We start from the raw sequence: 26,840 nt of genomic DNA, 5'->3' as shown, positions 1-26,840 counted from the left end.
AAAAATGAAAGAAAAGCGAAACAAGAGAGGCCCGATATCCGAAATTTGAATTTGAATTCCGCGCTGGGTTTCATTTAATTATAACTTAACACGGAACACGAACCGACGTTGCATACTCGGCGGCGCCGGAAAAATGCCTTCACTGCAGCGCCCCTCTCAAGGCACTGGAAGAAACAACATGGCGTATACGTAATATTGAAATTCAGATAGAAGAGTACGGAAATTACTCATACGCCCTGTATGACAATTTATTTTTTTATTTTTCCAAAATTCTATACAAAATACTATTAATAATGATTGAAAATGCTAGTATTTTTCGGAAAGTGACTCTTAGACTGACGCCACCTCAGCTTTTAAAATGTTTACGACACGACACAGCCCCAAAAGTCAAAGTTGGAAACTGTCGGAGAGGGTTGGGAGGGCGAGGGGGCGGCAGGACAAGAAAACGAAAGGGAGCTAGCCAAAAAAAAAAAAGAAACAAAATAAATACCGAGTTTCTGTAAATACAATGGTAAAACAAACTTGGACAACGACAGCTGAAAAACGGGACGATACAAGATGTAACACGTCCGAGAGTGTGAGTGCTGGTGTGCGTGTGTGGGAAGGAGACAGCTGCACCTGCATCGCGTGCGCAGCTCACTTACAACACCCACAGCTCACCCCACCCTTAGTCCTTTTAATGGCGGCTCTTAAAAATGCTGACGTCACTGTGTCTTCTGATCGTTTTTTTCCATTCTCTGATTTTGTGCTGCTTCTAATTCTGCTCATTATAATTATATTAAATTTGCGAGACTTTTTAATTATAGCGGTACTCTGGCGACAGCCCCTTCGTGCATGGTATAGCCATCCCGCTCTTGTTTCTCATTTCCGTTTGGCATTTAGCAGCGCCACCTGCCGGCGAGGGTTGGCAATAAATTGCGTTTTATTAATTAGAAGAATGAGCCTTTGTAGCAGCGAGGGAATTGGCCAAGAACCAGGCAAGCTCGCAGCTCCAAAGGCCCAAGAACTTAACCCCAGAAAGTGCCGGGGAAATGGAACAATAATATTCCTATTAAACTATTTATTTGGCAAGAAGCTCCGGCAACAAATGAGGTTATAAGCCGAGTCTTTTGGGGCTGATATTTTTTAAAATTTGTACCCTTTGGAGTTGAGTCCGGAAAACCCTTTGCCCTAGTAGGGGTAATGAAAGGCTATTAACTTAATTTGCTCCACCAAAGAAAAAAAAGGATTTTTTTTCAATTTTTTGTCTCCGTCTCCGTCTGGGGTTCCGTGTCCATGTCCGTGTCCGTTTCTGGTCGCCGTGTCCTTGCCTGTTTTTGGGCCTGTTTGCGGCGTAATCCTAATAAATTTCAACAGCCGGGACCGCAAAATGTCAAGACCCGGACCGGACCGGACCGGACCGGGCAAACCGACAAACAAACAAGACCTTATAGCACCTTGTAGGAACGATGTAACCACGGTTTGCGGCAATTTCGCATCGTTTTCGCATCGATTTTTGGTCGACCTCCTTGCACTTTGGCGCCTCAGCACGTGGCATCGAATCGGAACCGGAAGTTGCAAGTGCCATGCGTTGCTGTTTGCTGTCACCTGTCCGTTATCCCGTTATCCGTTGACCGCTCGTTGTCCGCCGTTCGCCAGTGCCCCTTCTTTGGCTTCCCATCCCATCCTCCCCATCCTACTTGGCACATTAATTAAACCCACTGGCAGGAGATGACAGCCCGAAGGGATGCGGAGACGCATCCGACGCTAATTCCCCAGATTGAAACTCAGAAGTTGCGGCATTCAAACTTCTGCCAGCCCCAGCCCAGCCCAGCCCAGCAGTGGGATGACCCACTTGATCCAACCCATAAATTGCAAGTATTTAGTCTTCGGTCTCAAGTCTTTGAGGGATTAGGAATCGAGAACTATATTTTCGAGGAAACAGAACCATAACTCACCGTAGCTTATTAAAAAAGCAGACTATTTTTCAAGGATCCAGACCAGCTTGAAAGTGCTGGGTCACTAATTATCCTCGGGATACTCCTTAGTGCCTTAGTCGGCCGTCTATTTATGGAGCTACTTACGGACTTCCACCGCAGACCGCTGGCCCCCACCGCCCAAGGTCGTCGATATCCGCTTTCTGTTATTTTTATGACATGTCCGAGTGAGTGGGGGGGGGTGTATCTTGATTTCCTTTGGTCTTGTTGCCTTCATTGTTATTAATATTTCATTTCCTTTTGGGGTGTGTGTGTGTGTGTGTATGTTTTGGGCCAAATACCACCCCCGAACGCACTTGGAACAATTGCGTTTTATTATGGCCCGAAAAAAAACCATCTCGGAGGCATCTCCATTCTCCATTCTGGCCCAAATGGCGTCGTAGCCTAAACGCGTAGCCTTTTTGGGGCATTTTCGTAATATTAAGTTACGAATTTCAAGGTCAAAGAGCCAGCTGTTGGCTGTTTTTCTTTCTGGTTTTTTGGTAGCACGCACTCCCAAAGGGACGCCAGATAAAAATAGGTGTAATGTGAGAGGAGAGAGAGGCGGTGAAAGATTTGAAAGGGAGTGAAAGAATTTCCATTATTAAAATTTTAACGATTATCTCGGTTCTCGGCCCTCTTGTCAATTGGCCAAATTAAAAACTTGGCAATGCAACGATTTGGGCAAACACATCATCCAAAATTCAAGAGTCTCGGGGTCGAGTTGGGGAGCTAGCCCCCCACCAGCTCCACTCGCACTCCACTTTATGGCCTTTAACGCAACTTTGACATTACCCGGAGCATTCTCCCAGGGGCTGAATAAATTACAGCACGTTTTCGCATTAGCCGTAAGTTTTGCCTGGCCAGAATGTCTCGTCAGGGTCATTAGGCCATTCAGCTTGCTTTGGGCCAGGCCAGGCCAGGCCGAAAGGATGGCCGGATGCAATCAGGCGCACAACAAATACATTTTTGAAGACACTTTCATTCAGTTAATTGGCCACCACTCATGTCCGGGCCCGGGACCATTGACAACTACATTCCGGCCCAAAACAAATCACTTTCTTGCCTAATCGATGATGGGGTGTTGCGTTGATCGATCTCCTGACTTGGCCTAATCAAAGTGAGGCCAGGAAATCGAGGTCTCAGACAGAGAAACTTCCCCAAAGACGGCCGGCTTTAATTAAGTTTCCCGTTCGGGCCACGTCAGCTGTCATTTGGGCCAAAAGGTGTCCTGTGTGTCCTGGCTTTTGGTTGTTGCTGGTGCTGCTGCTGGTGCTGCTATTAAGGCACCACCTGCTGGGCCTTACTTGCGTTTTATTTGAGCCGCTGCTGCTGTTGCCTTCCTGCCATCCTGCCGCCAGGCCACCATGCCACACTGCCACCATGCCACCTTCCCCTTTCATTGGCGAGAACTGCAGGGGCACTCATTGTGGCACAAGTTTTGGCTTAAATCGATGCGGCAGCCACAGCAACCATAAAGTAAAAGGAGCACACTTGCACGAACCAAGGCTCGTACACTTGTACACTCATAAATAGCATTTTGTACCTTTATTTTGGCGCCCAGCCCCTGCCTCTGCCCCTGCTCCTGCCCCTGATTTCTGGGCCCTGCCTTTCCTGCCCCTTTTTTTCGAGTGTCACTTTAGATGTCGAGCGGCTTTGACACGTGGCAAGTTAAATTGAAAAGCCGCCGACATCGCTGTACACACTTATTAGGCCGAAAGAACAGTAAAGAAGCCAAGCCAGGCCGGCACAGAGTGTTTGCTTTTGGCCTTTTGCAGGAATTTAAGCCAGCCGCGAGGATATGGGCCAGATGAGGAACCTCCTGCATTCCCGAGATGGTGTCCTGATGAGGCGGGTGCTGGCAATCTTGGATCTGGCCAGGATGATAACCGCAGGAGCCGCATTGCATCCGCCATTGTGTCGCAATGGCATTTCTAACAATTGCTGTTGGCCGGGCCAAAAAGAGCAAATTCAATAAAGTCCGCCAGTGGCGGCATTTTCGTGCGGCATTTGTCTGTTGCCAAATGGCTAACATGTCCTTCTGTCCGCCGCTCCCACTTTCCCCTCCCGGCCCAGGCTTAGAACCAGGCCCAAACCCAGTCCAGGACCGGAGCAGTTAGTCCTTTTTCAGTTGGCCAATTAAACTAGGCGCCCCAGAGGGCTGGCAGGGCCGAGCTGGCAGAACTGACTGGCAGGCGGGCTGGCAGGCTGGCTGGCTGGCAGGCGAAACGAGGACGCACATTAGAGCCGGGCCAGAAAAGTACGAGAAAGGATTTATGCAGTACGCCACTCACACCAACACTTATAGCCACATTGGGTCATCAGTTGGCCAACCACAACAACAAGCGCCAGTGCGTGCCTTTGAGTGTCCTCAATATTTATTGGAAGAGCCATAAATAAATAAGCCATAAAGGCCAATGGACATCTCGATCGTGTCCAGAGCTTAGCGGCCCTAATCCTCCGGCCAAACAATCGATTTTCTTTCGACATTAAAATGGCATGAGTCCTCATGAAAAGCCGATAAAGGTGGAGCAACTATGGAGTGGGTACTCCAAGATCTCAGCCACTTATGGCCATAAATTGGGGCCCTTCGCTTCATTATGATCGGCGTCTTGGCCCTCTGGTCGGGGCATAAATTATGCAACGTCAACGAACATATATTTATTAAGCCCATCCCCCGCCCCCTCCTGTCTATGATGCAACAGCTGCCAAGGCAAATGCCACAAAAACTACAGCCTTCCGGCAGGTGCAGTTAAGATTACGGACTTAGTTGATTGATTGACTGCGGCGGGAAGATGTGTCCGAATAGAAATGGCAGTTGCAGGCCAGAAAGCCAGATAGCCAGATAGCCAGACAGCAGGATACAGTAATTTGGCAAATTACAGGCCGGCTAACATCCTCCACTAATGAGATGGCCCGAACAGGTCCTGCAGCATCAAAGGATGGCTTAAATACTCGGTATCCAATCGATTCCCTATTAGGATCCTTGAACAAAGCCAAGACAACTCGGTTATATTTTTATAGCATACACTTAGGCGTTGCCCCAGCCACCAGCCCCCCCAGCTCCCCCTGCTATTGTTGGCCAAAACTTTTCCCTACCAGCGGCACGCCACCCTCCCCTGTAAAGGCCCCGAAACTTGCTGGCCGTAATGTATCTGCAACATCTTCTGTTGTTGTTGTTGTAGTTGTTGTAGTTGTTGTTGTTGCATAATTGTATGCAAGGATTGGGCTTTGTTCTACTTGCATTTTATGGGGGAAAGGGCCGGGCTTAAAGCCCCCAAAGCCAACTTTAATTTTAGTTTAAGTTCAGCTTTGGACGGGCCATAAAACGAGGGCTTTTCCGCCAGGGCTGGAGGACTAACTAAAGATGTATCTGAAAACAAAAACAAGGAGTTTGAGGTAGAAAATCTATAAAAATTAATAGAATTCGTTGGATCTATTGTGATATTTTCATGGAAATCCTTAGAGTTTTCATCCCTGGGTGGGACTAAGGGTATCGGGATGGGGCCTGGGCCGGGACGGGTCTGTGTTAACGGCTTGTTGGCCACTTTACGCCTCGTTGTACGTTTGTGTGCCCCGCTCGTTGCATTCTATGTTGCACGCAGCCCGCGGCTGCAGCCGGAAATCAGCACCAGCAGGGGGGAGGGGGGTGGGGCCGGCTATGAAATGAAATAAAATAAAAGCGAAACAAAACAGGCAAATAGGCATCCAGCAAACATACATACTTGCACATTAAGTTTTCCAAGGATGAGGGCGCTGTTGATACCCGCTACTTGCCGGGGTGCAGCGATGGGGATATATGTATCTATGGGTGCTTGGGTCCATAAACTAGATGGGGCTTTGTTCACTTCGGGGTGCAGAATCAATCATAGAGTCTGCGTCTCATTATACCTCCCTCCCCCCCCGGCTATGGCTGACAGGATTCACACCGCACCATTGTGATACACAGTTGCGAGATGTCCGGACAGAGATGTCGGGAATCCATTCATACCCTTTGGCGTGGACGTGGGCGTGCGAGTGGGAGTGGGCGCTTATGTGGGCGTGGCTGGCGGAAAATCAAAGAGTGGCGCGTGGCAGGTGGCAGGTAAAACGTGAAGACGAATGTTTTTAAATGCCAAGCACTGGGGCGGCACACAAACACACTGCACACTACACAGTCCCAACAGCACTTGTGTGTGTGTGTGTGTGTGTGTGTTTTTTATTTAATTATTTTTTTGCGGGTCCTGCGACGCGCCAGCAGATCGCCAAGTGCTCTAGAGAAACTGCAGTGAAAACGCAAACAGCGGCGACAAATGAGTGCGCCAGTCCTGCCCGCCAGGACCTGCCCACCAGGCGAGGACCCCCTCGCAAATGGGGGAAAGCACACTCGCTGGCATTTACATTTTCAGCGGTCAAGCACTGGTGCTCCCCGTTGGGGGAGGAATCGATCAATCAATCCATCAATCATTCCACCACCTCGCCATCCACAGCTGACTTTTGGCCCCATCGCCGGCCCCATCGCTCTCAACTCCTCGTCTAGACATCTGTCAGAGCCATTTCGAGTTTATGGCTCCCCTGCTCCGGCTCCTGTAACTGCTCCTTAACCCGTCTGGCGTCACCGGGGCGCTGCCGGCCCCGACGTTAACCCTCAGCTGGTGGTCGGTCGCGAAAAGCCGGGAGGAGCGCCTCGCATCTGGTCAAGCCGGAAAGCTTTGGAGCGGCCCAGGAGCAGGGGGGTAAAGCCTGGAATCCTGGCATCTGCCCCGTGGAAGGACCTCTTTCGAAAAGCTCCCAACGCCGTTGCAGGAAAAAGCTTCGGAGCCGAAATGCCGGCGAGCCAAAAAAGCAATCTGGAAAAGCATATGTCCATGCATATGCGGCGACCAAGTCGAGTCACTTCCAACTCCCGCCATCCGCTTTGGGCGGCCCTTTGTCCTGTCATCCTGCTCCTGCAGTTTGACATTATGTCATAGCCAACAAAAAAACCGAAGGGATTCAAGTCAATCGATTTATGGGGCAGCATAATGGCTACAAATTATGCCCGTCCGCAGGACATCGGAGCATCAAAGCTGTTGGCGATGTCCTTGTCCTTGTCAATGTGTCAACAGGAACATAATTCCAAGAGGGGGACCCGCTTTGGAGGTCCTTTTATTCGAAAAACCCGTTTAAACAAACCCGTTGGCTTCTTAAGCACTTTCTGGGATATATTTCGCCTTAATCTCACCTGTGAGTTCCTGGAAAATGCATTTACCTCAACATCTCAATTGAGTGAATTTTTATGTTTTTTTTCGGGGGGGGGGCGGTGGGGGGCGGCTGTCTTATCCCGGATTTGGGGCTGTTATCCCCCAGGCAGTTCTTAAACATCATTGTGGCGCTTCCTTTGAGGTGAGCTCGACGGGAAGCTGCCCGAAAACTTCTGGCTATTCCAGAGAGAGAGAAATGCCTCGGTCTGGTCCCCCCTTTTGTGTGTCCGGAGCGACGCCCCTGAACTTAGCACTTGCCGGAATCCGCTTAAATGCCTTTCCGGTACGGCTCGCCTCGGCTCGGCTTGGAGAGAGTGTTGCATATTTTGTGTCACCATTTCTGAGGAGGACTACGTTGCAACGTACGGCCTACCGCCTACCGCCTACCACAAGGTGACGACTGTACAGTCATGCCTCCCACTATAGACCAGAAATAGTTCCATATAGAAGGTGTAGTTAGTTCTAATAAAAAACCAAAACATGGAATGTGAGGTGTGCGAATAGTTTCCTCTTTTTGTGGTATTATTTGCCAGCCAGAAATGGAATTTCCTCCGGGGCGGTAACTGAACACTAAGTTGAATTTACTGGGGACAAGCGCAGCTGTCGAGTTGCCTTTTGTTTGGGCCTCCCACCCCCCACGCCACCCCCATGCCACCAGCCGCAATGCAGTTGCCATTCATTCATTGCGCCCCCAAATGTTGCACCACCCCCACCCCCACCGCCACTCGTATCTCCTGCTTTCGTTGACCAAATTTTATTTCCTCAAAATGGCAACCCCCCGAGGGGTTTTGGGGCTTGGGGTTTGGTTGCTCTGGAGCTTAAATATCAACACTTGACACTTGGCCACCGGATTTTCATTGTTCGGCCCCCAGCTAGTGCATTGTCTTAATGGCCTAAGCCCCCAGTCAGTGGGACAGGGATTGTGGGATTAAAGAAGAGTCAGCTGTTGGAAGTCCGAAAGATATCCATCAACGTCGGAGAAGAAGAATCTGTTCTTTAAAGGTAATCATGACTGAGAAAAAGATAAAAAGAACAAGAAAGATATAAAGACCAGAAGAAGAGAAGAAGAGGTAGAGAGAAGGGGAGGCCAGAAGACAAGAACGCAGGAGTTCCTTCACTTGCCACGTTTCGTTGTGCAACCAATTTATGCTAGCCTGGCCAAATTGGAGCACTTATTGTACAAAAAATGAACTCGCCAGTGCGAGCCTGAATCAGAATCCAGACCAGAGCCAGAACCAGAACCAGAGTATCTGTGTATCCGTAGACTGCATCCGTAGAAACCGACAACAAATTCCAGAGACAATGACCCCCCCCCACCCCCCCCACTAACTAGTGCACTTTAAATAATCTCGTTTTTCCCACGAAAACAATTCAAAGCTAAAGCTTGACTAAAGTTACAAAAAAAATGCATAAACAAGTTTTTCCTCCCTCCCCCTCCTCCTTTTTGAAAACTGCGAAAGCTCATGCTTAGACAAGACACGAACCACAGAGAGAGAGCCATAGCATGGTCAGACACCGCTTTCCGCCTGTTGGACTTACCTGAATTTGGGGCATCTGCTGGCAGTGCTGTTATGATAGCCTGGTATGCCGTCTAGGGCAAGTTCCTAGAATGTTCATTCCAATAAGCCACCACCGCTGCGACGGTTGCAACATCGCGCGAAAAGCGGCCAGCCAAGCCCGCCAGGCCAGCCGGGCCAGCACGGCAGGCGAATTTCGTAGAATTCACCCGAGCGGATCAGGTGGCCAGAAACGGGAGCAGACGGGCGCAGGCAGGGCGACCCAGCCAACATGTTGCGGCGACATTGAGACAGCGACAGGTCGCGTCATGCGCGTCGCGAATTCAGCAGGCTGCCAGCGATGGCAACAGGGCGGTTATTGGTTATCACCCACTCCGGAAGGACGCCCGACGGCCTCCGTCACATATGGCCATCTCGATGGCACCGGACTCCACGCACGTACACGACCCAATACGGATGACGGAGAGCAGGCCAGAGTCGAGAAACCCGGAGCGGCTGCCGAGCGGATAGGCGAGCGTTAACACTTTCGTTTTCTTGTTCCAACCTGGCGCTGGCCGCTAACCAGGCGCCCAGCAACGCAGAGCAACCTTCCAGCACTGCCGGCGCTGAGCGAGATGACGCACTTAAAGCTGAAAGCTCTCCGGTGTACAAGCATCTCTCTCTAGTTCACTGCTCTTACACACGCCAAGCAAGGGTGGTGAAGTGGTAGCGAGAGCGAGAGCGATGTAACAGAGAGCTGATGCTGCCACTGCTGGTGCTTGCTCGCTCTTTCAGCCGAGCTTACACACAGTAGAACCTGTTTTTGATGAACGCCGGGGGATGGAAGGCAATGAGAGTTACCAAGAGGAATGGTTGCTATTGGCCATTGTTGTGCTTCTTGAAGCCCCTACTCAGCTGGCCACTTGGGAGAACCGTTCCCCCACCAGCCAGATTTCACTGTAGCCTCGCTCCTCCTGGGGAAGTTTGTGGTGTCTGGCTCTGGGCTGGTTGTGCTGCAGCTTCCTGGGTCCCTGTTCGAAAATCGACTGACTGAAGGCCCCTGAAATCGTCGCACGTCGTGTGCGGTGACCGACGACGGCAGGCGCCTTTGCCAGGCGGCGCCCGACGCGGAGCATCCAGTGGAGCTGGGCCTCCAGCCTGAAGAGTGACCGCAGCCAAAGTCTTGGACCTCGGCAACTCGTTAACAGCTCCGGTTTTGTTTTAATTAATCTAACCACCGATGGTGGTGGTGGTGGTGGTTGCTCCACCCCCTCGCTCCTCCCTGCCTTCCTCAGAACGGCAAAAAGCCAATTAGTGGAAGTCCCCCGCCGCTCCCCGCCACCCGTCCCGGCCCCCATGCGGCCTTCTTCATTAGCTGCGCACCATTTCGACCTACGATTTTCGCAGGGCATCTTCTTCTATCCTATTACGCTAACATCTTCTTAATTAAAAACCTGACAACGCCGGCTCCTGCCCCAGTGGCCACGCCCGGCGCCCCACCGCCCCCGCCGGCCCGACGCACTGACGGATTTTTAATTGCTTAATTGGAACTGCGTGGGAAGGCCAGCGAAGATGCATCCTCGCAGCCACTCCCACACGCACTCAATCGCTGGCCACGCCCACGCCTGTTGCTGGGCAATTAAAAATGGCAACAGGACCTCCAGTGGGCCGAGTGGGTGGGGCTTCAAGGTCGGCCGGGACGAGCAACCACCACGCCCTAGATACGCCTCAACCCGGCGCAGGAAACAGGCGCCCAGCAACCGCAGGACACTGGCAAGGAAAAGACACGGCGACGGATACGGAGACGCAGGCACGAGATGGAACACGAGATGTGGGCTCTGACGCAGGACACGAGATGCAGACGCAGATGCGCAGGATGCCCTGACGAGGATGATGCAAGCAGCCACCCGCCCTGCTGCTAAAGCTCCAGGACAAGGGCGAGCTTTATGGAAAGCTTTTTTCGGAAGGAAATTGGGGGACTCCCCGTACGTCCAGGACACCCGTAACCCCCCTCCCACCCACAGAAACAGTCGTTAATGGTTCATAAGTTTTATTGTTGACTTTGGTTGGATTAACTTCCGACCAAACATGAATTGTAAATACGTACTGGGATCGCACAGGATGCCCGCGTGAGGAGTCCTCCTCCTGGGTCCCATTGCACTCTCCCTGTTGTCCTTTCCGCGCCGTGGATCCGATGGTCCGTCAGTCCGCGTCCGGATCCTATGGTCCATTTTTGGGCACTCTCGTACGTCTAATTGCGACTCTTGCTTTTGTGTCTTTTTTTTTGTTTTTGTTTTTTAATTTTGTATAATTGTTGCCATTTCTTTTTGGTTAGTCATAGTTCCATATAATACGGTATTACATAGTATATAGTAAAGTATATTATGTATAATGCATGTGTATATGTATATATAAATTTAGTTAACATTAATTCACCAAAAACTCTCAATGTCTCGGCATCGCTCAACTGTCTTCGTTCTCGTTCTCGTTCTGGTTCTTCGTCTTCATGTCTTCGATTCTTCTCCAAATCCCTACCTCCAATTCTAATAATCGTTTCTTTTTTGTTAGTCCATCTTAGTCAGAGGATGTACATCCATACATCCATACATATATAGTAAAAGTTCAGTTGATTTGCCAAAGATTGTTTTTTTTTAATTGAGACGAGATTGATTGATACTGATAGGGGGGTGGGATGGGGTGCTGGGGGAGTGGGAGCTTCTGGGGGATTCTCGGGGCTTTGGGGTCTTTAGGGCTGTCTGACAATTAGTCTTTGGCACATTTAGATCGATGCAATCGACGAAGCTGATATGTAACTGGAGTTTCCTCGCTTTGTGCTTACTTTCGGGGGCGACTCTAACCCTGTTCCACAGAAACAGAACTACTCGGATGTCAAACTATTAGATAGCATATATGTAAATAAAGCAGATCAAGTCACTGGATCCAAACCAAGGTGAAATAGCGGAATGAACCGAAAGCGAGTCCAGGGTCCAAGGACTCTGGGAGAAGCGTCTGAGATCTGGAGATGGGGGGATGTACATGGCCTGGTATCTCTATCTCTGGGGCACGAGGCGTTTCAAGTCGAGTAGTAGATAGTTAGTTAGAGAGCTGGTTAATGGCTAAGTCCTTTTGGCTAAAACACTCACTGCTTTAATATTTTATTCTTTTGGCATCTTCTGCACTCTAAATGGAATCTAATTTGCTTAATTTGCTTTCGTTTAGTGTTTAGTTTTAAATTCAATTCAACAAACAATGCGCTAAGGTTGTAACGTTTGCTAATTATATATCAATTATATATATTTATATACTTTTTTTTTTGCATTTTGGATTCGATTTCGATTTCGATACTCCATTTTCTAAACGTTTTTTTGCGTATTTTGATAAATTTGTAATATATAAGGCCGCTTGGGGCAACTGCTATGAGAATGCTAAAATACTTTTGGGGAGTGCAGGAATACAGATCGGTGATCATGGATGGGGAATGTGGGTTGGGGGATGGGTTAGTCTACACATAGTTGGGCTTCCACTGGCACTCCCTGGCAACAGATTGCCTCCTCGATTCAGTTAATAGTTTTGGGGTTTTTGTTCGAGGTCGTCTCTTCTTTCGACTTTACTTTTATAAATTCATTAAAACTCCTCTCTTCTATAACCTTTTCTGGCATATATCTTTGTGTCCTTCCGGTTATGGTGTGTGTGTATTGTGTGTGGTGTGTGATGTGTGTGTTTTTGATTCTTAATTTGTAGACGTTAAGTTAAGATTAAATACAAAGTACAAAAAACATACAAAGTGAATTTTTGTATAAAATACCCAGTACTGTTACGGATTACGGATTACGAATTAGGGATTACGGTTTAAGGATTAGGGGATTACGAAAAAGGCGTATTACGTAAATAAAATCGCATAACAACTTAGAATTACGAGGGCACAGCAATCGAGTGTGTATACTATGTATGTACAGCTCCACCGGAGCAGGTAAATGGCGAGGGACAGGGACAGGTAGAGGCAACTACTGGCCAAACTAAACATAAATATCAAATCATAAATAATAAATAAAATATTCGTATAGATGCGAGATGCAGAGGTCGGATTGCGGATTGCGGAATGCGGATTACGGAATGCAGGGTGCGGAAACGGAACGGAAACGGAAAACAAAAAAGAACGGAAACAGAAAACAAAACGAAAATGAAATGCACGCCAACTCGGATGCTTCATGGGGGCGCTTACTTCGCCGCCTCGGAGGCGGATACGGAACCGGGCGTGGCCGAGAGTGCCATCTTCGAGAGCGTGGCCAAGGAACGTTTCGGGAATGTATTGTTTCCATCCGAAGGATCCGAGAATAGTTTCCGGAAGCTGCCATTTTGAATCGAGAGTCAATAACCATCGCAACCATGAATATAGTCCTACTTACAACTTGCGTATTCCCGACTCGGAGCTCTTTTTCCAGGGTGCGTCATCCGGTTCATAGGGCAGCGGTCCCTGCACTGGAGCATCGTGTCCGGGGGGTCTGAAAATCAAGAATAAAATGTATGACCTTGGCATGCAAGAGTTGGGCTAACCCTTTTTGAAACCCCTAGTATTTATAGCGCAATTGCCTTAATAAATTATTAAGTTTTAAAAAAGCAGTTAACCTTGCAATCAAAGTGACACACAACGGGGTGGTGAGTCATCGAGCGTGCATCATAGGGCCGATTTGAATAAAGTTTACTAATTGCTAAGCAAACCGGAGCCAAAACCCGTTGAATCAACGAAAGGGGATTAGCTACTAGGGGTTAATAGGATGGATAGGATAGGTCCTTACGTTTCACCGGCAGCCGGCACGTCCGCCTCGGTGGCCTCCTCCTCCTCCTCGTCGTCGTCGTTGTCCGCCACATGACCGTCGTCCTCGTCGTCGCTGTCGTCCGAGCTGGAAAAGTGGCGCTGGCGCTTGGCCTTCGCCTGACTAGGCGGCTTTAGCTCCGCCAGCTGCTCGTTGAGGCCGTCGATGGTGGTCAGTAGCTCGTCCCGCTCGCTTATCAGCTCTTTCAGCTCTCGCGTGGTGTACCGCGGCCGGTTCGGATCGTTTTGGCCGTCATCGTAGGAGGCCACCAGGTCCTCGTTCTCCTTTTCGGCGAGGCCCAGGCGCTTACGCAGCTGGTTGATCTCCCGGCTCTGATCCTGCAGTTGGGCCAGGAAATCGGCGCGCTCCTCGCACAGCGTCTTCACCTGGGCCTGCATCAGCTTGTGACGCCGGCGGGTGTCCCGCTCAGAGGCCTTTAGGCGCTCCGCCTGTATGTTGAGCTGTCAAAGGAGAAAAACATTGGTAGTTGCGGCCGGAGAAGCCCATGAGGGATACTTACGTGCTCAAGCTCGCTGTACTTGTCCTGCAGCTCGCGCTCCCGCTGCTTCAGTTCGTCCCGCTGCTTGTAGATCTGCTCCTTGAGCCGCTGCAGCACTTGCGTGTCCGACAGAGCGCTGTGGAGCTCGTTATTGGTCATGCTGATGATGCTCTCAGTGAGACTGGCTCCCAGTCCGGAGCTCTGCGCGGAAGACGACTGCAGATCCTGCGTCTGCTTGACCAGGCGCTTGTTTTCGTCCTGCAACGAGGAGACCAGATCCACCAGCTCATTGGTCTCGCTGCGCCACTGCTCCTCTATGAGTTCCAACTCCTTTTCGAAGCGACGCCGGAACTCGGCCTTCTCCAGCTTCTCGCTCTCCAGCTGGGCGACCTTGTCGCGCAGCTCCTGGATGGTGGAATTCTCGCGCTCGTTCTTCGTGGCCAGCGCCTCTAGGAGCTCTAGCGTATTGATGATCTTCGGCATCAGACCACTCACCGCATCCGTTCCGAAGCGGTCCATGATCCGCTCGTACTCCTTGCCAATATCGGAGGCCAGGTCATAGACATCGACCACGCCGATGTCGTCGATGGCGTCCAGGACCATTTCACCCATTTCATTGAGGTGGAAACCGGGCATCCAGGCGCTCTCAGCAGCAGCAATAGCGAACTCTCACCGAGAAGCTCTCCTCTCCTCCTGGGAGTTCAAGGGTGTATCTCTTTCTCTCGCTCGCTCGGGTGGGAGGCGGCTCCCCTCTGAAGGCCCGCTTCAGTCGGAGGAGCTGCTTGCTATCGGGGACTACCAGCGAACAGCTGGTGGTAATTTCTAAGGATTTGTCACGCCTCCAGCCTCTTCGGCGGATAAAACAACGCTCGCAGTGACAGGTGTGCGCTCAAGGTGCTCCAGGTGCTTCAGGTGCTCCGCTGGGCAAAAAGGCAAGAGGGCGGGGGCCGTGGGGCTTGTGGGGGCGCGTAAGCTATCCAAATTCGCAAGCACACACACACACACAAACACACACAGACTCACACACACTCACGAAAGAGAGTGTGCGATGGCGAGAGCGGCGCACAGGTTTTAAGTTCGCGTTCACTTCATTGACTACTGGCGCTGTGGAGCTGCGTTGTTTTTATTTTCGCTACCGCTGCTGCTGTTGCTGCTCTGCTTGGTGTTGTTGTTGCTGCTTGTTCCCAAATTCGCAATTATAATTGGCAACAACTTTGGCGATAAAGTGGGGCCAGACTTTTCTCTTGTAGACCGACCGTTTTTCTCCGATATTTCTTATCGAAAAAAAGTAGTGTTGGAAAGGACGGCTAAGTATCGGCAGCAATTTCAAAAAAAAAACTTAAGAGCTTAAAGCAATTTGTAGTGATCCCCCATTAATCACAACCCTCCAGCTAGGCCACAAAGTAAATTCATTGTTTTATTTATAAATTTGTTTACAAAATTTGTATAAAGATTTGTGTTTTTGTTGTTGTACGGTTTTCCACATTTGGTTTTTTGTTTTTTTTTTTGGTTTGGTTTGTGTTTTAAAGTGTGGTAAGGTTGATCCTTTGTAAATTGTGGTTACTGGGTAGTCAATTATTCGTATTTTACACGTACAATTAGTAACTAAATGGCTGTACCCTACACTAAAATACAAGTATGTAGCGACGACTAGCAAGTTTCTCTCCTCAACATTCACTTTTTTTTATCTGTACAGACTTTATTTCATTAGCGTTTAGCTTTCCGCTCTTTTTGGTTCTTTAAGTACATTAAATTAGCTACGATTCTTAGGCAAGGTTTCTTTTTTGGGTTCTGTACTCTCATTTTTGTAGGATTTGGGGTTTCGGGAAAGGAACTGGTCGGGGCTGAAGGTCTATAAAAATAATACAAGTTCTCGGCTTGATGCTTCTTTATAATTCGTCTCCTAAGGACTTTAAGGACTAGATTAGGAACCACATTTGTACAGTTTCGTTCTTTGTTTTCTCGTCTCCCGGCTCTTTGGGGCATCGGTTCTCATTAAGTAAGTAAGCACTTAGTATAAACTTTAAAATAAATGTACAATGTTAAGATCTTCTCTTATTTTTGGTTGCAGCTCTTCAAAAAAAAACTTAACATCAAAAACGGATTCAAAACAAACCGAAAAAATAATTAAATAGTGATAAGGAAAAAAAAAAAAAGAACAACTTAGACTAAGGACTACTTGTAGGTTAGCAAATAAATAGCGTTTGCGAGTGGTGTGACCACAAAAGCGGGTCCTTTGGCAAGCTTTCTTGATGGCAAGGCTTCTCTGCCTTTTTGGCACTCAAACTAGGCCTAATTGTACGTTATCTGTACGTTACACCCATACCCACATATAGACTTATTCCTCTTTCTATATAGGCATGGGTACGACTGCGGGATAATGGCTAAAACTAGGATTGAAAGGTGGCTGCTTAGGTTAATACATGGCATGCGAACTAGAAAAAAATACTAACACCGTTCCTCGGCGAGCTGGCGCAGCAGCTTGGAGGCGGCTTCTCGTGGCGAGGCGGGGCCCACCACGCCCACATCCTTCACCAAGGCATCCTGTGAGTCATCCTCCTCGACGTCCTCGTGGCGAAGCGCAGAAAACGCCATGGCCTTCTCCTCCTCGTCGTCGGTTTCCTGCTCCTCCTCGTCCTGCTCATCGTCGTCATCATCTATGTCCACTATGGAGATGATGTCGCTGTCGCTGGCGTTCTCGTCCTCCTCCTCTAGGCCGCCGCATCCACCATCTCCATTCCCGGCGGACTAGCTGCTGCTGGCCTGGCTCTGCAGAACGCTGGCGGATACAGAGGACGAGGAGCTACCGGCTCCGACGCCGGCCGCGCTCGGCGAGAGGGCATTGGCGCCGGGAAAGTGGCACGGGCAGGCCGGATTCGGCAGGTGTCCCGTCTGGGTGTTCAGTTTGCGGGTCAGGGTCTGCCAGTACTCTATCTGGGCGTTCAGCAGGTCGATCTTCCGCTTGCTCTCCTCGATCCTCAACGAGTTCATGAGCTCCTGCTGCTGGGTGCGGGAGCCGCTTGCTCCGATCCCTCCGCCTCCAGAACCTGCGCTGTGAAGGCCCAAGCCGGCCCCGCTGCTGTTGGCACTGCTTCCGCCACTGCCCGATCCGCTGCTGGTGTTCAGATTGGCGCACGGAACCACGGCCAGGCCATTGTAGCCGTTGAAGCTGCCGGCTGCTCCGATTGCCACGCCTCCAGACTTCTGATGCGCATGCTGATTGTGCTGGTTATGGTGCCCGCTATGGTGGCCTCCGTTGAGCAGCAGCTGCACTCCGTTCGTGGACACCGACGAGTTGTTGGCGTTTCCAGTGTGGCTGTTGTTGTTGTTGTTGCCCCTCTGTAGGCGTGGCAGCTGCAGGGTGGGTGGGGTGCCACGACTGCTGGCAACCCCCGAGGAGTTGTTTGCGGAGACGAAAGCTGTGGCAGCATTGATGGCTGCCTGTAGACTCTGGGGTTCACGGTTCACGGCGGAGAGGCCGAGGCCATTGAGCAGTGTGTGCTGCTGCACTTGCTCCGCGGTCAGGGACAGTACTCCATTGGAGTTGACCCCGTTAGCGGACTGGATTCCACCCGAACTTGTACCGCCGTTCTGCAGCGTCTTGTTTATGTTCGCAAAGGACCCGACTCGGATGTGTCCCAAGTTCTGGATGGTGATGTCTGGCTTTGGTGTTCCCGGGGCGTAGCTGCCGCTGGAGCTTGCCGAGGTTTTAGTGGAGCACACGGGCGAGCTGGCGGCACGTGGCACAGGATCCGCAATGCCGTTGCTGAATATGTTGCCCGGCAGCGAGGCCGTGGAGGCCCCAACTCCCGCCGCCGAGGCAGCCGAAGAGGAGACTTGCTGCAGCTGGCGCAGGTCTGTGGGAAAGAGCACATCGTCCTCTTCCTCGAGGCAGACTTCGGGCGCCTTGGGACTCAGACAGTCGTCGTCATCGTCGTCGTCCAAACAGTCCATGCCGTTGTCCGTCTGCTCGTTGTCGCTGATGGTCTCCGATTTGATCAGGATGACCTCCGTATCCATCCCCTCGCCGTAGTGTGGGAGCTGAAAATGGTCAGAAACGGAGTAAGTTACATGCTGGCCGAGAAGAACAGGTCGCACACCCACCTTGGAGTCGTCGTAGTCGTCGCCGTGATTGCCATTTCCGGCACCGCCTTGCTTGGAGCCACTCCCGCCTCCGCCCGCGCCATCGGGCGAGAACTGATCGGAAATGTACTGGGCCATAGAGTCCGGCTGCGACAGCTTGTTGAGCAGATCCATGAACGAGGGATTTGTCTTGTCCTCGCCGCACAGATCCTTCTTGAGCAGCAGCTTCATGTTCTTGTAGAGCTGGCGCAGCTGTTTGGCGCTGCGCTGGTGATAGACCCGGGAATTAAACTCCTTGGCGATCTCCAGCCACACTTCGTCTTTTTTGCGGTTCGACTCGGCGTCCGTGCGCTTGTTCTCGATGACGTCCTTGTACTGCGCCGCATAGCGCAGCACCATGTTCCGCTCCCGCTGCGTGTACCGGGGAGTCTTCTCCATTTTTAGCCGTTTGCAAGACGTCTTGAAGCTGGAAACAGAGAAGAGAAGCGTCATTATTGCCGTAAAAATAACACACCTGAAGGACTCTATAAACTCGCACTAATCAAAAACTATGAATAAAATGTTAATTTTTCACGCACAGAGCTTTTTGGTTAGGATGCTTCATTTTCACGTGTTCTTCTTTTAGCCGTTTCTTCGGGAGGCTTCGATTGTCTCCTGAGCATCCGCTAACGGTTGCCTGGTAATCGGACAATCGGCTGCAAAAGGAGCATCACTTGAGAAGTGGGTCACGCATGCACCTCTCACGACCTCACGGTCTTAAGACTATCGATAAGAACTTTTGGCTGAAGAAAAATGGCGTCCTGAAGGAGACGCCTATCGTACCTTCCTCCTATTGCGTTCTTTAATTAATACAATAACAATAACAATAAAAACAAAAACAAAGCGGGCGAAATTAACAAAAACATTGTTGCTCCACTCTTCACACACCGCACACACACACACATACACAAACGCAGAGGAAGAGAGTGGAGCGCGCGGAAGAGATAAGCTGGCAACGCAGCGGAAAAGCGTAAGGGAGAGTAGGCCAGGCCCGAAGTCGATTCGACCAAAAGCCATGCGTCGTCGTCGTTGTCGGCGTCGACGTCGGCGTCGCCCAATCCTCGATAAATGAGAGTGTGTGTGCGTGTGAGTTATGGCGCTTTTATCAAAGCTTATCAGCACTATCGATTGAGCGGAAGAAGTGGAGTGATCCTTTGAAGCCCCCGAAGAATAGGCTCCACTTAAGGGACCCAGCCGAACTTAGACTCTCAGGGGACCCGAGAAGCGAGGACACGTAGGAGAGTGGGAGAGGTTTAAAGGCGGGCTGGAAAAAGAAAAAAGCGCCAGCAAATGGGACGCGGTGCCCCGATATCTAATCTTAAAATTGGAGATTAGCGTAAAACACTCTCCCCACTCACACATGGAAGAGCCATACTCACGTTTTGGGGCCGCCGAAGCCGGCGAGAGCGGGCGCAGAAAAGTGGGTGGCGGTGGGCGCAAATCGAAGCGGAGAACAAGAGAGCGCGCGGCAAAACTTCGCGAGCGGCGGCGTCGAGACGCAAAGCTCGACTGAATTTGAATTCGAATTCGGACACGCTCAGAAGTACCGTTGAATGGAGTGCAGCAGAAGCAGAGGCATAAGCAGCAGCAGCAGCAGAAGCCGAAGCGGCGACGTCGGCAGAAGAACAGAACTGAATGGGGGCAGAGGGACTGCTCCCTGCTACCTCTCCCGCTCCTCGCCAGCCCACCTACCCCTTTTGTGCCCCGCCAAGGGGGCCACACACAGCTGGGCCTAAATGACTTTGTCTGTTTGCACACACTCACACACACACACACACTCCCACACAAAAATAAATAAATTCGAGAAGGCCCGTTCACGTGTGTGTGTGTGTGAGACGTAATTAAAGCTTGAAACCGAGTTTACAACAACAACCCCCTCGAAGAAGAAGAAGAAGCAGAAGCTCAAGAACAGCAAATAACCGTGCAATGGAGAGAGAGAGAGAGAGAGCTAGAAAGAGACAAGGAAGGGATGGCTGGAAGGTGGAAGGAAGACGGGAGACAGCAGGGCTCCCCAACAATGAGCGCAGTTTATAAATAAATGCATGGACACACACGCACACACATGCAGAGCATAGAGAGCCGCACATGCTGGCGGCCTTGTTGTTGTTGTTGTTGTTCTTGCGGGTCTCAAGCTGCAACAAAGTAAGGGTTGAGAATGGAAAACGAGACTGAGACCCAAACCGAGTTGTAAGCTGACGTGTGAGAGACTGGAGGGAGAGAGTGGAGACCCCCCTCGGTGCTTTAATTAATGAATTAGGTGGCAGAGTCTCAAATTAATTAACTGAACAAGCTGAGGGGGAGGGGGGCAACAGAGGATCGCCAGAGGAATTTCCCAACAAAATAGAAAAGCTCCAAGTCCTTGAAGATGATTTTATACTGGAAAGCAGCTATGTTAGGAGATTGATCGAAGGACCCTGAAGAAGGACTAGCTGTGGAAAGGAAAAACCCTTTCCAGTTACCAAAAATATACATTATTTCTGATTAATGGAACGATAAACTGGAAAAGTCTGGCCAATGGGAACTTCTAAGCGTCTGCGTCACTGCGCCACTGTCGAGTCAAGTTTTAAGATAAGATTTGAGGTAAACTGACTCTGTATCTGTATCTTTGAGTGTGTACAAGTGTGGGTTCGTGTTTTGTTTCGTTTCAGTTCGGTTTGGTTTGGTTATCTATGAAATCCACTGGCAATGAGGCTTCCATTCCAGCGCCGAACAGTGCAAACAAGCGAAGTTTGCTTTTTGGGGACCCACCATAGTCTGTGTGTGTGTGTGTGTGTGGCAAGTAAAAGCGTTGCTTAATGCGATGCCTCACCTCGCCGCGTTATCTCCTACCACACACACACAAGCCCCGCAACAGGTGGAATTATTTACTGATAAGCCGCTGATAAAACGCCAGCCCAAGCAGCGGAATCGGGGAATGTGGGAGTGAAGCCTTACCTTACGCCCTGCTGCCGCTGCCGCTGCTTTGGTGAGCGAGTTTCAAGTTCTAATTGGCTTTGTTTGTACTTTGATAGCGACTGCAACCTGTCCCCGGCTCTTCTAGTGCCCTAACTCTCTATGGGGTCTTAGAGGGCTCTTTCTCTCTGGAATCCCCGGTTTCAAACCCAAAACGCACCTGCGACCTGCGATCGTAGAGTGGACCGATGCGGCTGCCACCGCTGATACTCTCCGGCAGCTTTTCCTCGGGATCACCTGGCGCACCTGGGGGTGGTGGCGTCGCCCGGTGCCGCTCCTTCCCCTGCGGGGCTGATTCTGGATTTTCTTCGATGTCCGCACTAGGGGACGCATTTTCCCCGAGCGCTGCTAACCTCAGTGCTTGAGTTGACACTTTTTACTGCCAAGGCATGCTCGGGGAATCGGTTTCTGTTTCGGTTTCGGATTCGGACTCGGACCCGCTCCGGGTGAGTGTGTGTGTGTGTGGGTCCGAGTGTTCGTGAGCGTAGCAAAAGCGCTTGGAAGTGGCAGTGCCGACCAGAGTTGTGTAATCTGGAGAACAGCCGAGACCGACATCGACACCGACACCGACACCGACTCCGAGGCCGAGACCGAGGAAGCAGCAAGCTGAGACCGACGATCTCCTGAAGAATTCTAGCTCAAGCGGAAGCTTCTAGGATTACTGCAGTTAGGACTAAGTGGAGTCTGCCAGAGGGTGGTTTATCCAAGGGGATTCCTTTTGAGGGCTTCTCTTTTATGGGAGGACTTACCTGGATTAATAGCCGGCTGCAGTTCGAAATGTGGTTCCTTGGCGGCAGCAGACCCACACCGCTCCTGTCCAGTGCGATCCTTTCACTCCTCCTCCTCCTTGGCTGCTCTCTACCTCCACCTCCTCTTTGTCTGTGGTGGCTTAATCAAGCTCGATCGATACGCACAGATAGCCCCAAGAAGAAAATAAAAAAAAGATGAGCACACGGCTTGTTGTTCTTTGCTTTCGGTTCACACGGCGTATGCGCAATATTTTGAACGACTTTTTCCAAACGTCGCTGACCGCCGTCACCGTCTCTGTCCCTGTCTCTCTGGCTGACAGGCTCTCTCTCTCCTCCTGCCACTCTATTGCGGCCACTCTTCACTCTCTTTCTTCCCAGTCGTTCCCAGCCTTTCTCTTCGAAGACTCGAAGACTCGCCGACTTTGTCTTTGGTTTCTTTGTGTGTGCGCCCCGACGCTCCCTCCTATTGGTTTTGATATCGCCTCGGCCACTATAGCTTCTTTATAGCTATAGCTCTGCTGCTGCTGCTTCTTCTTCTTCGTCTTCGTCTTCCTCTTCCTCCCCGCCGCCTGTTTCAGACGTTTCCACTTTTTCAGACGTTGTTGTGGTTGTTGTTTCAAACCTTGGACTAAAATTAAAAATACACAGAGAAGTGAATTTTGTTAATACACGAAATCACGCCAAAAACATAAACACCAAACCGAACCGAACCGAACTGAAAGCGAGGCGCAGCCAGATCGAGGGGGGTGGAAAATGGTCAGAGGGGGGGGGATGAAAAGCGCAGGCAGACACAGCCAGATACAGAGTCAGATACACGGATACACAGATACACACAATGGCCAGCTGAAAGAAGATGAGCAGGCACGGTGACTTGTGGACTTCTGGGTTCTTTCTGTTATTATCTGGCTAGATCAGAGCCCTCGTTCTGGGCAAGGGGCTCTTAAGGGGGGTATGGCGGTTCCACGGCTGAAGCTCTAGAAACTAAAACTGAAGCTAATATCTAATCTGGCTGAACGACTGCCGACCGGCATTATCTTATCGCCTTAAGGTGGGCTTGCGGCTCTACGGAAACTTGGAACTGGGTGGTGGACGGCTAACGGTGGATGTTGGGTGGGTGACTCAGCCTCTACCTGCTAGGCATTACTAGATCACCGCTACTCGATAAGCCCCCCCACTCCCTTGGTTCTTGGTATGTAGGCTAACTTGGAACTATACTATAAGGATTTCATGAAATGACCCATAGAGAGAGCTTACCTCCCAGTAAAGCCTGTCTCAGGGACTTTCCTCCATCCCTGGCTTGAACGTGAGCTTAGGGCCGATACAGAAAAGCTATAGAAACATATAGAAGATACTATAGACTTGTATAGCTTCAGGGGAAATGCTTATGACGAATTAAGAATTCGAGGAACACTGAGAAGACGCAGATCTGTGCTCGGCAATTGCAAACAAACAACAGCGGTGGCCAGAAAACAAATTCCATTCGGAGCTGGCCCTGTTTTCGGCCATCTCCGCCCACACGCCTTGGCATGAAAAACACATAATCCGCCTCTGCCTCTGCCTCCGCCCACCGCCAGACACCTCGCTTTCCATCGCCCACCACCCACAATCCGCCCCAAAACGCCTTTCCCACCAACCCACTTTTCTTACCCGTTACCCACCAATATCCGGTAACTGGCCACCGCTCCTGGTGTGGGATTACCGCTTAAGGTCCGGACTACGCTCGCGGCCAAATGTGTGTTCGCTCCGATCTTTGGCAAAGCAGCCGTCGCAGTCTAATTGGATACTGAACGAGAATTCGGAATTCAGCCGCATGAGCAGCCGCAGAATTCAGAATACAGGCACACGAAATTCCGACTCGAGCGGTCCGAGCAGCCGTCGCAGCCTGTTGGCCGCGTCTCCGAAGGTGCACGCTGCTCCTCCCTCCTCCGGCCCCACCTCCGGTCTTCCACTCCGCCCGACCGCCCACCCGCCCTCACCCTGCAGCCATCTCCTGCAGCCGCCCAGTATCCGACGTCTTTTGGGGTCGAGCTGCTCGCGTCGAAAAGCGCCATGAGGGGTTGGCAAATTTCCAACCGAAAGTTCTGCTCTGCCCCGTAGTATCTGTGCCTGCGCCTGGCATCTGTGTCTGTATCTGTATCTGTATCTGTGTCTGAGTATCTATGTATCTGCAAGAGAGTAAAAGAGCGAGAGGGCGGAGGGGAAGAAGGAGGGAGCGGGATCGAGAGCCAGCGAGCGAGCAAGAGAGCGGAGCTTCGGGAAAAACGATTTACATTTCCCGCAGCCAAAGACACGTCTACAGCCGCAGCCACATGAAAAGCAGTGCCCGCAGCCACCCGCAGCAGGAAAAGTGGCTGATAAACCAGGCCACCTAGACTCCAAGGACTCTGCCTATCCTTGTATGCCATCATAAGAATCTAAAGCTTAATGGTGGCTTGGGAGGTTCCTTCCATTCCTTGAAGAATCTGAAAGAACTTTGGAAGTCTTGTAGCCACCAAAATAAATATAAGCCTTTTCTCCAGTGAGAGAGCCTCTACTTTCTACATCTTTAAGACCATGTCCTTAATCCTTTGAACCCTCTGGGGTTCCCCCATTTATAGTCAGCTACTTCCAGAAGAAACCTTCACTCTTAAGCGTGGGTTGACTTTGAGAAGCAAGGATATCCTTTGGGAGTAGGAGTTTCTAGACCCTCTTTGATGGATTCCCCCTCAGGACAGAGCCCATCTGAAAAATATGGAATATTCTAATGCCCCAGCCCGATCTGATCTAGTCCAATCGCTCGAGAAGGCAACTGTACTTGGCATCTCGCAACTTGGCAGCTAAAAAGTATTTTCGACTTTAAAAATAGCTTGCCCCAAAGTGGCGGGGCACACGAGGTGCCGGGTGGCAGGGAGCTATCAAGAGAGAGATCGGTTTGGATCGCTTTGGTTTCTGGTTCTGGTCAGGAGTGGGTGGGCGGTAGGCGCGAGGCTGTAGGCTGCTGTCGGCTGTAGGCTGTCGGCTATAGGCCGTTAGGCTGTGGGCGGACGGCGGAGGGCGGCGGGCGGAGGGCGGAAAGCGGGGGAGACAAGCGGCAGAGATTCGGGCAGATGCCTTTTGGCTGCGTTTACAAATAGCCGCTGTTTAAGCTCTCTCGACGATGGAAATTGATGAGCGTATAGGAAGCATACCGTATTCCATTTTCCATTTTCGATTTTCCATTTCTGGCTTTTCCCTTTCCCCCGCCTCCCCCAAGAGGCTGGTGTGCGTGAGTTTTTTGGAAACTCAAAACTAATGACGCCAGACACGTACGAGTCGCACCGCCCATCGCGCCCTCCTCCTTTCCACAACTGTAACCGTGCCACGAGGGCTCCTCCCGGCCATTGGCGCCTCTGCCCACCAGCCAAGTGCATTTCATCCCAGCAATTATCTTGGTTCACAGATGAAAGTTAAATACACATTTCCAGGCATTCCGTTTCTAAATCGCTTCAAAAATGCCAAAGTTATGATAATATCTTAGGCAGCCCCTCATGAAAAACCTGGATTTTCATCAAAAAATTCCCAAGGGGACCATCAGGAAAATTGGAAAAAAATCTAAAAAAAATTTTAATGCTAGGTTTTGATGCATATTCGTGGAGAATCGATCCACAAATCGATTAAGGTACTCCGCTTGAAGATCGGATAAGAATTGACAAAGATATAGACATCGCAAGGAGGCCTATATGAAAAACGTGGATTTCCAAGGGGTCCACCAGGAAAATTGGAAAAAAATCGAAAAAAAATTTGATTGCCAGGTTTTGATGTAGATTTGTGGAGAATCGATCCACAAATCGATTAAGGTATTCCGTTTAAAGATCGGATAAGAATTGACAAAGATATAGACATCGCAAGGAGGCCTATATGAAAAACCTGGATTTCCAAGGGGTCCACCAGGAAAATTGGAAAAAAATCGAAAAAAAATTTGATTGCCAGGTTTTGATGCAGATTCGTGGAGAATCGATCCACAAATCGATTAAGGTATTCCGTTTAAAGATCGGATAAGAATTGACAAAGATATAGACATCGCAAGGAGGCCTATATGAAAAACCTGGATTTCCAAGGGGTCCATCAGGAAAATTGGAAAAAAATCGAAAAAAAATTTTAATGCCAGGTTTTGATGCAGATTCGTGGAGAATCGATCCACAAATCGATTAAGGTATTCCGTTTAAAGATCGGATAAGAATTGACAAAGATATAGACATCGCAAGGAGGCCTATATGAAAAACCTGGATTTCCAAGGGGTCCACCAGGAAAATTGGAAAAAAATCGAAAAAAAATTTTAATGCCAGGTTTTGATGCAGATTCGTGGAGAATCGATCCATAAATCGATTGAGGTACTCCGCTTGAGGATCGGATAAGAATTGACAAAGATATAGACATCGCAAGGAGGCCTATATGAAAAACCTGGATTTCCAAGGGGTCCATCAGGAAAATTGGAAAAAAATCGAGAAAAAAATTTTAATGCCAGGTTTTGATGAAGATTCGTGGAGAATCGATCCATAAATCGATTGAGGTACTCCGCTTGAGGATCGGATAAGAATTGACAAAGATATAGACATCGCAAGGAGCCCTATATGAGAAACCTGGATTTCCAAGGGGTCCATCAGGAAAATTGGAAAAAAATCGAAAAAAAATTTTAATGCCAGGTTTTGATGCAGATTTATGAAGAATCGATCCACAAATCGATTAAGGTATTCCGTTCCAGGATCGGATAAGAATTGGCAAAGATATAGACATCGCAAGGAGCCCTATATGAAAAACCTGGATTTCCAAGGGGTCCATCAGGAAAATTGGAAAAAAATCGAAAAAAAATTTTAATGCCAGGTTTTGATGCAGATTTGTGGAGAATCGATCCACAAATCGATTAAGGTATTCCGCTTGAGGATCGGATAAGAATTGACAAAGATATAGACATCGCAAGGAGGCCTATATGAAAAACCTGGATTTCCAAGGGGTCCATCAGGAAAATTGGAAAAAAATCGAAAAAAAATGTTAATGCCAGGTTTTAATGCAGAT

The 26,840-nt window shown here is 50.0% G+C and overlaps 2 protein-coding genes across 4 annotated transcripts; both read right to left on the bottom strand.

Moving 5' to 3' along the window:
• Positions 1-10,706: 10,706 nt before the first annotated feature.
• On the bottom strand, positions 10,707-15,231 carry Rilpl (Rab interacting lysosomal protein like). Its single transcript, XM_017237608.3, has 5 exons — positions 14,008-15,231; positions 13,470-13,948; positions 13,080-13,175; positions 12,896-13,021; positions 10,707-12,689 (listed from the first exon to the last, which is right to left on the bottom strand). Exons 1-5 carry the CDS (start codon positions 14,620-14,622, stop codon positions 12,554-12,556), a joined length of 1,452 nt encoding a protein of 483 aa, XP_017093097.1. The 5' UTR covers positions 14,623-15,231; the 3' UTR covers positions 10,707-12,553.
• A 147-nt stretch (positions 15,232-15,378) lies between these two features.
• On the bottom strand, positions 15,379-21,450 carry LOC108122804 (protein lingerer). 3 transcript variants are annotated; one of them, XM_017237602.3, is made up of 3 exons: positions 21,221-21,445; positions 18,091-18,535; positions 15,379-18,027 (listed from the first exon to the last, which is right to left on the bottom strand). In XM_017237602.3, the coding sequence occupies exons 1-3, from the start codon at positions 21,391-21,393 to the stop codon at positions 16,735-16,737; spliced, it is 1,911 nt and encodes a 636-aa protein (XP_017093091.2). In that variant the 5' UTR covers positions 21,394-21,445; the 3' UTR covers positions 15,379-16,734. The 3 variants fall into 3 exon arrangements, with proteins under 3 accessions (XP_017093091.2, XP_070134812.1, XP_017093090.2); XM_070278711.1 differs by lacking the exon at positions 21,221-21,445 and adding an exon at positions 18,648-18,667; XM_017237601.3 differs by having other exon boundaries at positions 15,379-18,535; positions 21,221-21,450.
• Between the last annotated feature and the right edge of the window lie 5,390 nt (positions 21,451-26,840).

This window comes from Drosophila bipectinata, chromosome XL (genome assembly GCF_030179905.1).
Source record: "Drosophila bipectinata strain 14024-0381.07 chromosome XL, DbipHiC1v2, whole genome shotgun sequence".
Lineage (NCBI taxonomy): Eukaryota > Metazoa > Arthropoda > Insecta > Diptera > Drosophilidae > Drosophila > Drosophila bipectinata.
This window is presented reverse-complemented; position numbering and strand designations above follow the sequence as displayed.

Excerpts from the sequence above, each read along its gene's own strand:
- Rilpl (XM_017237608.3), bottom strand. The coding sequence starts at position 14,622 with ATGCCCGGTTTCCACCTCAATGAAATGGGTGAAATGGTCCTGGACGCC. Across the intron at positions 13,176-13,469 it reads GTGCCGGCTGCCGGTGAAAC|ACCCCCCGGACACGATGCTC; the intron begins GTAAGGACCTAT and ends CTTGATTTTCAG. Across the intron at positions 12,690-12,895 it reads TCCGCCTCCGAGGCGGCGAA|TTTGGCCAGTAGTTGCCTCT; the intron begins GTAAGCGCCCCC and ends ATTTATGTTTAG.
- LOC108122804 (XM_017237601.3), bottom strand. The coding sequence starts at position 21,393 with ATGCGTCCCCTAGTGCGGACATCGAAGAAAATCCAGAATCAGCCCCGC. Across the intron at positions 18,536-21,220 it reads TCTACGATCGCAGGTCGCAG|CTTCAAGACGTCTTGCAAAC; the intron begins GTGCGTTTTGGG and ends CTCTGTTTCCAG.